The sequence below is a fragment of the Schistocerca gregaria genome, chromosome 2 (assembly GCF_023897955.1).
Source record: "Schistocerca gregaria isolate iqSchGreg1 chromosome 2, iqSchGreg1.2, whole genome shotgun sequence".
Taxonomy (NCBI): domain Eukaryota; kingdom Metazoa; phylum Arthropoda; class Insecta; order Orthoptera; family Acrididae; genus Schistocerca; species Schistocerca gregaria.
The window spans coordinates 251,856,458-251,871,966 of record NC_064921.1 but is presented as its reverse complement, the minus strand read 5'-3'; the positions used below and the strand labels follow the sequence as shown (position 1 = coordinate 251,871,966).

The window sequence follows — 15,509 nt, the reverse complement described above, 5'->3', positions numbered from 1 at the left end:
GTGACTGTCGGAGTAGTATCGGCGAGCATTATCGGCCCAACTTGCAGAAGATACATGAGTGTAAGGGCGAAGCTGAGGGAAGTTTGCAGTGGACAGAGGGAACAAATAGGATAAGAGGGTGGCAGGACGGGATGGATAAAGAAAGGGGTTCAGAAGGGGATAGACAATGAGATGGGGAGGAGGTATGTTGTGTGAGTAGTATGAGCATGTCTTTCAGGGGCTACACGTGCAAATGAACACAGGTAAGCAGGAGGGGGGGGGGGGGGGGCGAGGCAGACGCTTGGTGAGAAAAGTGGACAGGATGAGGTGGACACAGAAACCTAGAGGAGGAGATGGACAGACAGTAAGAGGAAGGAGGTAAAGGTCCGAAAAAGGAAGGGGGAGGAGGTGATGGGCCAAAGAAAGGGGAGGGGTGAGGAGGTGATGGGCCAGGAGGTGATGGGCCAAAGAAAGGGCACGGGTGAGGAGGCGACGGGCCAAAGAAAGGGCACGGGTGAGGAGGCGACGGGACAAAGAAAGGGCACGGGTGAGGAGGCGACGGGCCAAAGAAAGGGCACGGGTGAGGAGGCGACGGGCCAAAGAAAGGGCACGGGTGAGGAGGCGACGGGCCAAAGAAAGGGGACGGGTGAGGAGGCGACGGGCCAAAGAAAGGGGACGGGTGAGGAGGCGACGGGCCAAAGAAAGGGGACGGGTGAGGAGGCGACGGGCCAAAGAAAGGGGACGGGTGAGGAGGCGACGGGCCAAAGAAAGGGGACGGGTGAGGAGGCGACGGGCCAAAGAAAGGGGACGGGTGAGGAGGCGACGGGCCAAAGAAAGGGGACGGGTGAGGAGGCGACGGGCCAAAGAAAGGGGACGGGTGAGGAGGCGACGGGCCAAAGAAAGGGGACGGGTGAGGGGGCGACGGGCCAAAGAAAGGGGACGGGTGAGGGGGCGACGGGCCAAAGAAAGGGGACGGGTGAGGGGGCGACGGGCCAAAGAAAGGGCACGGGTGAGGAGGCGACGGGCCAAAGAAAGGGCACGGGTGAGGAGGCGACGGGCCAAAGAAAGGGCACGGGTGAGGAGGCGACGGGCCAAAGAAAGGGCACGGGTGAGGAGGCGACGGGCCAAAGAAAGGGCACGGGTGAGGAGGCGACGGGCCAAAGAAAGGGCACGGGTGAGGAGGCGACGGGCCAAAGAAAGGGCACGGGTGAGGAGGCGACGGGCCAAAGAAAGGGCACGGGTGAGGAGGCGACGGGCCAAAGAAAGGGCACGGGTGAGGAGGCGACGGGCCAAAGAAAGGGCACGGGTGAGGAGGCGACGGGCCAAAGAAAGGGCACGGGTGAGGAGGCGACGGGCCAAAGAAAGGGCACGGGTGAGGAGGCGACGGGCCAAAGAAAGGGGACGGGTGAGGAGGCGTCGGGCCAAAGAAAGGGGACGGGTGAGGAGGCGACGGGCCAAAGAAAGGGGACGGGTGAGGAGGCGACGGGCCAAAGAAAGGGGACGGGTGAGGAGGCGACGGGCCAAAGAAAGGGGACGGGTGAGGAGGCGACGGGCCAAAGAAAGGGGACGGGTGAGGAGGTGACAGGCCAAAGAAAGGGTGGGGTGAGGAGGTGATGTGCCACAAAGGGGGAGGAGAAGAAGTTGATGGGACAAAGGGGGGAGGGGAGGAGACGATGGGACAAAGGGCGGTAGGAGGAGACGATGAGCCAAAGGTGAGAATATACAGTTGAGGGGAGGAGGGACTAGAATGGGGGGGAGAGGCTATAGACAGAGAGAGTGGGATGAGGTTTTTTTTATGGTTTTAGGTGCAAAACTGCTAAAGGATGAGGTTATCAGAGAGACAGGGGGAGATAAAAGAGATTGTTATATAGGGTGGGGAAGGAAGAGATGTGTGCAATACATCTGGCAAAAGCATACTGGTGAAAAGGCATGTACATACTAGCCTCCCAGGGCTCTCCTGCATATGCATTTGACATGTACATTGAACACAGAGACTTCTCCCCTTCTCTGAATCCACCTCTTTCTGTCTCTGTCTGCCCACCTTATTCTCCCACCTTTACCCATCTCCTCCTTGCCACTCTCTGTCTCTTCACCTCCTCCTCCCTCACTTTGTCCATTTCCTCCACCCCCTCTCTCTGGTTGTATCTTCCTCCCCTCCCTCTGTCCATACCCTCCTTTTCCCACTTGCCCAATATCCTTCTACACCTTGCACCCATCTCATACATCTCCCCTTCCTCTTCCCTCTCTGTCCACTTCCTCCTCGCAATAACTGTGTTCATCCCCTCCTCTACCCATATCAAACTGTCCCCAGCCATGTTCATTGGCCCATTTAACCCCTGCAATACAGTTTAATAAAGTGGAGCAATACGATTCCCACCACCTGCCTGCCACACAGTGCAAGCTGTGCACCAGGGGCTTGAAAAATCATTTGCCCCTGACACACAGGCAGCATGCAATACAGGTTAATATAGCATGCTGATACTTTTCCAACACAACATGCCTGTCATACAGGGCAGCTTACATGTGAGGCCATGATAATGCTCCACCACAATATGCCTGTCACACAGAGCACCTTACATGTCAGACACTGGAAAACCTGGACAACCTTGCAAAGCAAGTGGATTTGGAAGGCCAATACTGTTCCCACACAGTCGTGCAAGGCAGCCTATACGCCTGGGGCTGGAAAAGACTCATTTTGCAATTGGAGCTAGGAGGTTATAAATTCCACAGTGCTGATAGTTGTGAGGTCTGCTGTTTCTGTGCCAAATGTGGCTGAAATCGAGTCAAATCCAATTCCAACACTATTTGGTATAGAAATAGCACGCCCTGCATGTGTGTGTGTGTGTGTGTGTGTGTGTGTGTGTGTGTGTGTGTGTGTGTGTGTGTGTGTGTGTCTAGAGAGAGAGAGAGAGAGAGAGAGAGAGAGAGAGAGAGAGAGAGAGAGAGAGAGAGAGAGAGATTTAAAACTGTTTGTCTGAATGGCTGGCAAAATACACATCGTATTAAAAGAAGGAGTAATAAATGTTGTTCACCTCGAAGAGGGAAATCCATTAGCATAATGTTCAAGTCCGCTGCACCACTCTCAGGTGGGGGCATGAGGGGAGGGAAACTGGGTAGTGACCTTGAAATCTTAAATAGGACTGTCCATTTTTTTATTGCAGATTTAGATTCCCCATGAAAAAAATATGTAACTTTTGTATGAAACAATTCTTTCATTTCATGACAGATGGCACTGTAATTGGCAAACATGGAAATGAGGTGACAATTGTTGCAGAACAGTTGTTGTGATCTTCACTTCTGATACTGGTTTGAAGCAGCTCTCCATGCTAATCTATCCTGTGCAAGCTCCTTCATCTCCCAGTACCTACTGCAACCTACATCCTTCTGAATCTGCTTAGTGTATTCATCTCTTCATCCCCCCTCTACGATTTCTACCCTCCAATGCTAAATTTGTGATCCCTTGATGACTCAGGACATGTCCTACCAACCGATCCCTTCTTCTGGTCAAGTTGTGCCACAAACTTCTCCTCCCCAATCCTATTCAATACCTCCTCATTAGTTACGTGATCTACCCATCTAATCTTCAACATTCCTCTTCCACCTCAAAAGCTTCCATTTTCCTATTGTCCAGACTATTTATTGTCCATGTTTCACTTCCATACATGGCCACACTCCCACAAATACTTTCAGAAATGACTTCTGACACTAAAATCAATACTGTATGTTAACAAATTTCTCTTCTTCAGAAACGGTTTCCTTGCCATTGCTAGTCTACATTTTATATCCTCTCTACTTCAACCATCATCAGTTATTTTGCTCCCCAAATAGCAAAACTCCTTTACTACTTTAAGTGTCTCATTTCCTAATTTAATTCCCTCAGCATCACCTGACTTAATTCGACTACATTCCATTATCCTTGTTTTGCTTTTGTTGATGTTCATCTTATATCCTCCTTTCAAGACACTGTTCATTCCGTTCAACAGCTCTTCCAAGTCCTTTGCTGTCTCTGACGGAATTACAATGTCATCAGCAAACCTCAAAGTATTTATTTCTTCTCCATGGATTTTAATACCTACTCCGAACTTTTCTTTTGTTTCCTTTACTGCTTGCTCAATATACAGATTGAATAACATCGGGGACAGGCTACAACCCTGTCTTACTCCCTTCCCAACCACTGCTTCCCTTTCATGCCCCTCAACTCTTATAACTGCCATCTAGTTTGTGTACAAATTGTAAATAGCCTTTCGCTCCCTGTATTTTACCCCTGCCACCTTTAGAATTTGAAAGAGAGCATTCCAGTCAACATTGTCAAAAGCTTTCTCTAAGCCTACAAATACTAAAAATGTAGGTTTGCCATTCCTTAATCTAGGGTCAGTATTGCCTCACGTGTTCCAACATTTCTACGGAATCCAAACTGATCTTCCCTGAGGTCGGCTTCTACCAGTTTTTCCATTAGTTTGTAAATAATTTGCATTAGTATTTTGCATCTGTGACTTATTAAACTGATAGTTCGGTAATTTTCACACCTGTCAACACATGCTTTCTTTGGGATTGGAGTTATTGTATTCTTACTGAAGTCTGAGGGTATTTCGCCTGTCTCATACATCTTGCTCACCAGATGGTAGAATTTTGTCAGGACTGGCTCTCCCAAGGCTGTCAGTAGTTCTAATTGAATGTTGTCTACTCCCGGAGCCTTGTTTCGACTCAGGTCTTTCAGTGCTCTGTCAAACTCTTCTCGCTGTATCGTATCTTCCATTTCATCTTCATCTACATCCTCTTCCATTTCCATAATATTGTCCTCAAGTACATCACCCTTGTATAGACCCTAAATATACTCCTTCCACCTTTCTGCTTTCCCCTCTTTGCTTAGAACTGGGTTTCCGTCTGAACTCTTGATATTCATACAAGTGGCTCTCTTTTCTCCAAAGGTCTCTTTAATTTTCTTGTGGGCTGCATCTATCTTACCCCTAGTGAGATAAGCCTCTACATCCTTACATTTGTCCTCTATCCAAGCCTGCTTAGCCATTTTGCACTTCCTGTCGATCTCATTTTTGAGACGTCTGTATTCCTTTTAGCCTGCTTCATTTACTGCATTTTTATATTTTCTCCTTTCATCAATTAAATTCAATATTTCTTCTGTTACCAAAGGATTTCTAGCAGCCCTCGTCTTTTTACCTACTTCATCTTCTGCTGCCTTCACTACTTCATCCCTCAGAGCTACCCATTCTTCTAGTACTGTGTTTCTTTCCCCCATTCCTGTCAATTGTTCCCTTATGCTCTCCTTGAAACTCTGTACAACCTCTGGTTCTTTCAGCTTATCCAGATCCCATGTCCTTAAATTCTCACCTTTTTGCAATTTCTTCAGTTTTAATGTACAGTTCATAACCAATAGATTGTGGTCAGAGTCCACATCTGCCTCTGGAAATGTCCTACAATTTAAAACCTGATTCCTAAATCTCTGTATTATCATTATATAATCTATCTGATACCTTTTAGTATCTCCAGGATTCTTCCATGTATACAACCTTCTTTTATGATTCTTGAACCAAGTGTTAGCTATGATTAAGTGAGGCTCTGTGCAAAATTCTAGCCGACGGCTTCCTCTTTCATTTCTTAGCCCCAATCCATATTCACCTACAATGTTTCCTTCTCTCCCTTTTCCTACTGTCGAATTCCAGTCACCATGACTATTAAATTTTTGTCTCCCTTCACTACATGAATAATTTCTTTTATCTCATCATATATTTCTTCAATTTCTTCATCATCTGCAGAGTTAGTTGGCATATAAACTTGTACTACTGTAGTAGGCATGGGCTTTGTGTCTATCTTGGCCACTATAATATGTTCACTATGCTGTTTTTAGTAGCTTACCCGCACTCCTATTTTTTTTATTCATTATTAAACCTACTCCTGCATCGCCCCTATTTGATTCTGTATTTATAACCCTGTATTCACCTGACCAGAAGTCTGGTTCCTTTTGCCACCGAATTTCACTAATTCCCACTATATCTAACTTTAATCTATCCATTTCCCTTTTTAAAGTTTCTAATCTATCTTCCCGATTACGGGATCTGACATTCCATGCTCTGATCCGTAGAATGCCAGTTTTCTTTCTCCTGATAACGACGTCCTCCTGAGTAGTCCCCGCCCGGAGATCCGAATGGGGGACTATTTTACCTCTGGAATATTTTACCCAAGAGGACGCCATCATCATTTAACCATTCAGTAAAGCTACATGCCCTCAGGAAAAATTACAGCTGTAGTTTCCCCTTGCTTTCAGCCGTTTGCAGTACCAGCACAGCAGGACCGTTTTGGTTATTGTTACAAGGCCAGATCAGTCAATCATCCAGACTGTTGCCCCTGCAACTACTGAAAAGGCTGCTGCCCCTCTTCAGGAACCACACGTTTGTCTGGCCTCTCAACAGATACCCCTCCGTTGTGGTTGCACCTACGGTACTGCTATCTGTATTGTTGAGGCACGCAAGCCTCCCCACCAACGGCAGGGTCCATAAAAAAAATGTACATCCGATTAAGATGATTGAAGTACTTTTTTGATATTTTTGATAATGCTACCATGTGACACATCCACAGACCATGATAATGGGCGCAGTCCGCGGTCAGATTGTGCATGTTACGTCAGTGATTCGGACTGTACACATCTTATCACGATGTTAACGATTACAGTAAGGTTCGATCTAAGTGCCGCGTATTTTCAGGCTCATACAAATGTTGTTGGAGGTTGTCAAAGGCATGCTATTCTGTTCCCTGCTACGATTGTTCCATCAGCAATGACTTTTCGCAGTACTGTCCACCAGTTCACTGAAACGGGAAGTGTTAAACCTAGAGAAAGAGTTCAACTGTGGACTGTGACAAACAAAAACAACAGTGAGTGTTTTAGCTGCGGTTGTCCCAAATCCTCACATCAGTTCTCGGCAAACCACAAGAGGTTCAGGAATTTCACAAAGAAGTGTTCTACACATACTGCACTCACACAAATGGCATCCATTTCATTTATCGCTGCGTGAAGAACTGCATGGTGACGATTTTCACAATCACCTGGATTTCTGCACCTGGATACAGGAACAACTGGCAGTCAATTGGAATTTCATTTCACAGATACTTTTATCCAATGAATCAAATCGCGGTCAAGTGAATCGACATAATATGCAGTATTGGTCAGTGGAGAATCCCCATAGGATAAGGCAAGTTGAACATCAACACCCATGGAGTGTCAACACTTGGTGCAGTATTTTAAGTACACAGATAACTTTCTTGCACTTCATTGAAGGTGATATACAGTGACATTGTGGACAGTGTTTTATCCACAATAATGGACGATGTTCCACACATTCACCCAATTTGACTTCTGCCAATTTTTCTCTGTGGGGATGGCTAAAGTAGAAAGTTTACATTGATTTATCAACAACCCCTTAATAAATGCAGCAGCGAATTCGCAATGAAAGTGCAAATATTAGTGCAGAGACATTTATAAATGTTGAATTGTCATTCACACACACCGAGTTGCAATGTGTAAGAAACAATGGCCAACATATCGAACATTTGCTGCATTGAAACACTTTTGAGAGGCAAGGTGATCCACAGTAATCAAGGACCGCGAGCTAGTGAGAGGCACGGGGACTCACAATAATCAAGCACCGCGAAGTGGTAACACTAAATGCAGTCTAAGAATGCATTGCGGGAGGGCAGACAGTGTCACATGTTAGCATTTTCCCAAATATCAAATAATGTACTTTGATTTTCCGAACTGGATGTGCATTTTTGTGAGATATTACTGTTTTCCAACAATTGTCATCCCATATTCATATGTGCCGATTACGGCACTATCTATCATGAAATGATGAAACTAAAGAAATGTTTCATACAAAAGTTATGTATTTTTTCACGGAGAATCCAAATCTGGAATATAAAACAGGAGTTGCTATTTAAGATTTCAAAGTCACCACCCCCCCCCCCCCTCGCCAGGGATGGTGCAGGGGAGCCTAGCATTATGTTAATGGATGTCCCTCTTCGAGGTGAACAACATTTATTACCATTTTTTAAAAATCTGATGTGGGGGGGGGGGGGGAGGGAGGGAGAGAGAGAGAGAGAGAGAGAGAGAGAGAGAGAGAGAGAGAGAGAGAGAGAGAGAGAGAGAGAGAGAGAGAGAGAGAGAGGGGGGGGGGGGGGAGGGGGGGGCTGTGAAACACAATGTGCATGGGCTCAATGAGCTTCCTTTACTCGCCACTACACCTTATTCGTGGTTAAATAGTTACTTGTGTGAGCTATTATTGTAATTTAAGGGTTGCAAGTGTATTATCCTGTATTTGTGTGGTATATTTGTTTGGTTTCCTATCATGTTGCGTTTGTGATAGGCTCATTGGTATTTCAATAGTGATTATGTATTGAGACTGTTCTGTATTAGTCATGATTTCTGTATTTTTGTAACAGACGCAAAAGCTTTATCTAGTGCACAGAAGTTTTCGCAACAGGTGAGGGACCCTGTGTCAGGTATTCAGTTCTGCAGAAATTAGGAGTCATCAGCAATTACTGTAAGTAATACATATGTAGTTACTAATATGAAGTTGAGCAAGGCCTTCTTTCAAGAATATCTGATGCTGACACGGGTGGTCATTGTCATGTTGACTCACTTTTGTTACAAAATCATCTGCCTGTTACATCATGCATGAATCTGGGGTTGCCTGTGGTGCCGTTGTTGACTGGCTTTCTCTATGTTGAGAGGTTTGTGAGGAATTTATTAAGTATTGGGATTTAATGGACGGGGTGGGGGAAAAGGTTCACAGACTTGAAATTGATGAACTACATTTTAGGAAGAGAGGGAGTGGAAAGGGGCATGATGTTGTTGGCCTTGTGTCTCCGGGCAATTTATTTCAGGTAGGAGTTGTGCAAATGATGTTTTTATCGTGGTAATGAATCATACTACACAGATTCTCACATCTTTAATAGAAGAGTATTTAGCAGAGGTGGCAACTATGACGTCTCATGCATTTTTGTCTTACAAGGGGTTGGGTCATAGGTGGCACAATCACTTGGCGGTGAATTATAACATTAAATTTAAGAATTATGAGACTGGAGTGTGAACCAACACTATTGAGGAATACTGAAGAGCCATTAAATCTGTTGTTGAAATGGGTAAGAGGAGGTACTCTGTTCTTCAGGTCCATTTGCAAGAGTATTGTTGGAAAACAAGCATTCTGGAGAAGTTTTGTGTTTTTCAAGTTTGTATGAAATTATTTGGGAAAATGTACAGGCCAAATGTTTTCAGTTGAGTGTGGTTGGATTTTCTATTTTTGTAGTTTTTTGTATTTTGGTCCTTCTTTTTAGAGGTATGAAGGTGAATTTTTAATAGCTTTTGTTTAGTTGGGTGGACAGGGTGGCTGGTTAGCTGGGCTTGGTTGAGGGAGGGAACAGTTTCGTTGGGTTGGTGTGGTGTGTTGTCTGTGTTCGTTGTGGAGAGGGTTCCAATAGGTGTGGAAGGTGTTTCATGGCTTGGCATTCCATTCTGTTAACCACTTTGTATTACTATTGTTTTGATTCCTGTAGATTAAGTTGTATCTGAGTCAGTTTAGTTTTCACTGTATTTTATGGGGGGGTTTTCGGTACTGTATTGTTGTCAGCTTGATCTTTCACTCATTTGCAATTCCATGGCAAGTATGTTACATTTTTATAATGAATCTAGTTTCCTTATGTTTTAGTTGCTTTTTCATTATTGTGTTGGCATCTTACCTTGTGTAATACACCTGAATTTATTTTTTCAATATTGCACTCCGTTAGATTTTGTTATTTTATGTGAAGAGTGTAGTGTGATCTTTTTATGATTAGTTTTTTGGTATCTGTACTTCAACCATACAGGTAAATTTTAGTTTCTGATTGCACATTCCATTTTTTTGTGATTAGTCATTAGAAGGGTATTGTGATTTTCTTTATAATTTACTTTTTTGGTATTTCTCTCTGTAACTGAGCTACACAGGTCAATTCTAACAGTCAATTCCAAGCTTTGTTACATTATGCGGTTTTTGGCAATATCTTCTTCCTGTCACTGTCGTTTTTCCATGTATTTTACTAGTAATTAAGTTAGTTCTTAAGTTATATGTTAGTTTCAAGCCAAACAGAATCCCATTTTCTCATACTTGTCCTGTTTCTATATTCATTATTAACAGCTCCCACAATTTTGTAATTCGTAATTGCATTTTGGTACTGTGGAAACTTATGAGTATTTATTGCCATTACGAAATTCTGTGCATTTTTCACCACTGGGTCCAGTATGATGCCACTGATAAATCTGGAATCATATGCTACAATATATCCTTGCAAACATGTTACCTTGAAGATTTTTCCTTCTATTTAAACAATGAAAAGTCCAGAGACATTATCTGCATCCCCTGACTGAAGTTCAATGACAAATGTAGACCTCCTGCATCACAATAGTACAGTTAACATATACAGTATTAAGTGTGAATATTGCAGCAGGGTATCAACAACATCACGTGATAGCTAATGAAGAAAGAAAAGGGTTACAAGGAGCACTGATTTAGGTCCCACTTAGCCCAAGTTCTAAATCCCCTGTAAAGCCATCAAAATTTCCCTCGGCCAACTCTACTCTTCTCTCTGAAGATGTAAAATAAAACTCCAAAAGCTAGGAGTACTGCTATCTATACTTATTTGTTTTTATTGACTGTACTGTGAGATAAACTAAGAGCAAGTACGGGAGTGAGAAACTGAGGACAACAAATGCACTTCTGGTAAAGGTATTAGAACTACTGTTACATTTCAGCTGTGCAACTTAAGTAAGTTCAAAGTCAAATGCAGCCAACCGATGAACATTTACCCAACTCGAGCAGTCCAAAGCCTAGCTATACAATGCCTAACAACCCTGGGTAAAAAAAGGAACTTCCACCACTAGTACAAGAATAGCTCAAAGAAACTATTACTTAAAATGCAGTACCATCTTTTTTCTAATTAAAAAAAGGGGGGAGAGAACAAATAAATAATGTAATCAAAAGTGCTTACACTAATACAACAAACACCCATTTTGCATTACACAACATCACAGCAGGTACCAACCTTAGAGGCATTCATCAAATACTTGTCATCAGATATTACTGTAATGTCAAACTACTCATCAGCTTTCCACCTGCTGAAGAACACAGCATGTAAGAAATACGGTATATTTTGATAGTCACAGCAGCCTGGGTGTTACTACAAAAAAAGTGGGTAGTCACAAGTGTGAAAGCATGTAACAACATTCCATATAATGCTAAGGCAGACCAGTTGGCAAAACAAGCTAAGCACAAAGAGCAAAGACATCTTGAAGTCCTAGCATTCTCCTTCACATCCCACTTAAAGCAATAAATTTTAAGAATAATGTGCTGAACAATGGCAAACACATTATCTGGATTAAGTACACCACTACACAAACATATACAACAACAGATCCAGTGATGAGATTGGTTCACAACAATGAAACACCCCTAAAAGTATTCTACAACCATTCTGCGACTCAGATGTAATTATGTATGCTAAAAAAAGTGTTGTCATGAATATAACAAATTGCTTCTACCACGAAGAAGATAAAACACACCATAAAAAGTTGTCAACCTGAAATATAGTTTGAACACCATGCACCTATGGGAGACAAGATGCTCTTCCCTTGGTCTGATCTTTGAGGTGACTTAACTCAGGCAGTATCAGCGAGCCTAGAAATAATGTAGACTCCAAGCCACAATGTGACTTGGTACTTTTCAAACTAACAAAGCACTTCCCGAGGTGAAAGAAGTGATACAGAATCGATTAATTTTAGGAAGGACTCACATCATATAAACGTGTAAAAATATGTCTCCTGAAATTAGTGAATTTAAGAAAATGGTTGTGAGCTTGCATAATTAACTATTAACTGACCCAGGTACACAGCTGACTTCTACAGAGACCAAAATGCACAGCAATACACAATCATGTCTAATCAATTAAAGGAGGATGTAAAAAAAATTTATAACAGTATGTAGCAATGAAACTATGTCACACAACTAAAACCTATAAGGGAAGAACATATATTTTTAAGATATGAAATGCTGATTTGGTTTCCAATGACAAAATGAAAATTTAAAAACATGTTCTGGTCAACCTGTGAAGTCTCTCTGAATTCAAAAGTTTTCAAGATAGAACCTTTTTTAATATGCTTAATCTCCCATAGATAACATCCAAAAATTTAGCAGCTCAACTAATATGACCTGCAGCTTTACAAATAAAAGAGAAATCAAAGTTTTATCAAATCTGCAACCGGTTTCGCACCACTTATCGGTGCATCCACAGGCAATCTGTACAAAAACTAATATAATAAGAGCTCGTATAAACTATTCAATCCCCCAATTCTGAGATGTAAATTAAACTTTTAAATAGCCAGTTTTTTTTTTTTTTTTTTTTTTTTTTTTTTTCAATGGAACGCGAAAGTACTCACACTATTTATAACATATGTTACTATGTCTTGACGAAATTCACATAGACCCTAGTTCCCTGGATCACTTTTGATAGTGTTGTGTTTTGAGCAGATCTGATCAATTAAATTATACTTACTCTGGCTATCTGCAAAATTGTACTACAAAAACTGTTGTGGGAGGGGTAGGTAGTGTATGAAGCTTCGATCAAGACAAATATACAAACATTCTGAAAATTATTGAGTCACAGCAATATAAATCCATTCAAACAGGTGATGAGAGCTGGTTCTTGTATGCAAATTAATTAACTAAGAAAACCCCAATCAAACATGCAATATTTCTGTAGCACATACTCAAACAAAAACCTGCAGGTAAAGTGAACAAATAGATCACAAACAATGAAGCTCGAAATTAACTAGTAAATTAGGTATAACTTACTTCCACGAAATTTCCACTATATAGTTCTTCCAATGTCACATACAAATCCATAATAATGGTAGCACCTTTAGGTGTTTCTTGCTGGTTGCTAGAGCCTCCTCCAAAAAACCCAAAATCCCCAAAAAAGCTTGCAAATGGATCGGCGCCATTCATCATGCCATCCTTCTTCAAACACTCTTCGCCACACTGGTCGTATTTCCGCCTCTTCTCTTCATCTGAGAGAACTTCGTACGCGGCACCAAGGTCTTGAAACTTTTGTGAAGCATCAGGGTCATCAGGATTTTTATCCGGATGGAGCTCCTTCGCCAAACGGCGATACGCCTTCTTTATTTGATTTAAGTTTGCACTTCGTGATACTCCCAATATGTTGTAAAAATCACGTCTGCAATAAATAGTTGAAAGATTACAACAGGACTTCCTTAAACATGCACAACCTGCTGGGCACACCACTAGTGAAGGTACTAATAACTGTGTTAGGAACCGTACACGCGCATACAACTTAATTAGTGAGAAATTTTCATTTTGTTCAGTGATACAGCTAATGCATTTTTTATTCTGATAAAATTCTCCACGAACATGTGATTTACGATTCATTGTGTACAGACACACAACGTACAAAAAATACTACAGATATAAAATGCAGCTCCTCTACAAATAAGGTTTAACGTGTATTTTACATACTTACCCTGCCAGCACTATCAGTACATTTAAAAACAAATTTACACATAGCAGAAGACACACACCCGCAGATGCCATCCTCCCGCACGGCACAGTTGTTTTGGTTGGATGTGTTTGATGTTGATTGGTCCACATGCTACAGAAGCGCAAACGACGTGGCGCAAAAATGATATTCAATGACAGTAGGAAGTTGTTGTTATTTCCATGTATTTTGCCATTTCTGTTCAAAATATTTTGAAAATAGTAATAGTGTAAACGACTTGTTACATTTAGCTAACCTATTTTCACCGTACAAATTCAAATTTTGTTTAATATTTTTTGTCCGGAATGTTGTCAGTACTATGCATAGTCAAACTGTCAAAGCCGTCGATTGCCTTCTACAGCAAGATACAAACACCGGAAAACTTTATCAACGAAAAATGAGAAATCTATCGAAATAACGAGAACATTCAATATGTTGACAACAGATCAGTTTTAAGATACATTTTAACATAGATTACGACTGCAGAGAAAAATTAAAGAAACAGTAGCTCTTATTGTCGATATGCCGTTTCCCCGTGTTACTTTAAATACTTTCGACATTCCCAGACGTCCTGCATCACAACAATGAAAGAAAACACAAGGAAATAAATTCCAGACTTCGAGATATGCTCCTAGTTTAGTTTTACAATAGGTGATAAAATTATAAATCAATATTTACTATAGCACAAATAGGGAAATATGGATGTTTCAAATTACAACTTCGTAGGGGATTTCTTGAAACACTGCTGTATCTGGCGTTAGATCACATAGTAAAAGCCTCGGGTGTAAGTAGAAACACTTTAGAAACTTTTTTAAAACCCGACAAAAATGACAGCTTGCACAGGATAGAGTAGCATGGAGAGATGCATCAAAGTAGTCTCAGGGCTGAAGACGACAACAACACAAAAATGACTTGTCTGTTAAATTATTAATTACTGTACTAAAAAGTTTGAGGAATTTAAGACTGTCTTGATTGGACATTTCAGTAATTCGGTCAAATACGGTGGCAACTAGGCGCTTTGAATTGATTTTTTTTTTCACTTTGGGCAACGAACTTCACACAAATAAGCAGTACGTCTAAAATCATAGAGAGCTGCATACATACACACATCTACAAGTATTTTGAGAATAACTTCTTATTGTTGTCTCTGAATGAAAACCAGTTTGGATTCAAATCAACGATAAAACATATTGAAAGTTCGTTAACTGCAATACACAGTGCTTGTGAAAGGAAACTGATGACCTGTGCTACACTTAAAACCACACGAGCTTATTGGGAAAAAGCTAGAATACTATAGTTTTGTGGATAAGCCAATAAATTTAGTAATATCTTACGTAAGCAACAGGTAACAATTAGTGGGTGTAAAGAAGGATACATCGAAACTAATGAAAATTAAGTGAGGGATCTCACAAGACTGTGACCTTAGATCATTCCTTTTCATTGGCTATGTTAATGACTTCCCAAGTTAAATGGCGTGAAAAAATGTTCTATATGCTGTTGCTATGACTATAATTTCATGTGGTGAGAATATGGAGTTATAGACAAAAATAAAAAAAAACTAGTTGAAAAAAAGTAGTCAGTGGTGTAAGGCTAACTAGCTATGTATAAATAAAACAAAAACCGAGGAAATATAGTTTTAAAGACACAAAAAGAAGGAAAACAAAATATCAAACTGTTAGGTCTCATAACAAGCCAAAGCCTATCATGGGATAGTAAACAAGATATCGGACCGCTAAATTTGCATGTGTAGTTTTTCTACAATATAAAGTAAAATATTCCATCAACAAAAAATTACTGCTTTCTCTCTCTCAGTGACAGCTGTGGTATGGGCACTGTTATGGGAAAATTCATTAGGTAAAAACTGAGTATTTGCAGGGCAGGAAAAAGCAGTAAGATATATTTGAGGATAGAGTTCTAGAGAACTGTAATAAACATTTCAGTCA

At 41.4% G+C, this 15,509-nt stretch overlaps 1 protein-coding gene across 1 annotated transcript in view; it reads right to left on the bottom strand.

Annotated features, from left to right (window-relative positions):
• The window catches only part of LOC126336799 (dnaJ homolog shv), a 29,747-nt gene extending 15,822 nt beyond the window's left edge, over window positions 1–13,925 (bottom strand). Inside the window, exons 1-2 of the mRNA XM_050000833.1 lie at window positions 13,552–13,925; window positions 12,867–13,248 (exon numbers count right to left, since the gene is read on the bottom strand). Coding sequence (XP_049856790.1) covers window positions 12,867–13,248; window positions 13,552–13,679 — 510 coding nt within the window. The 5' untranslated portion in view covers window positions 13,680–13,925. The remainder of the gene's footprint in view (window positions 1–12,866; window positions 13,249–13,551) is intronic.
• Between the last annotated feature and the right edge of the window lie 1,584 nt (window positions 13,926–15,509).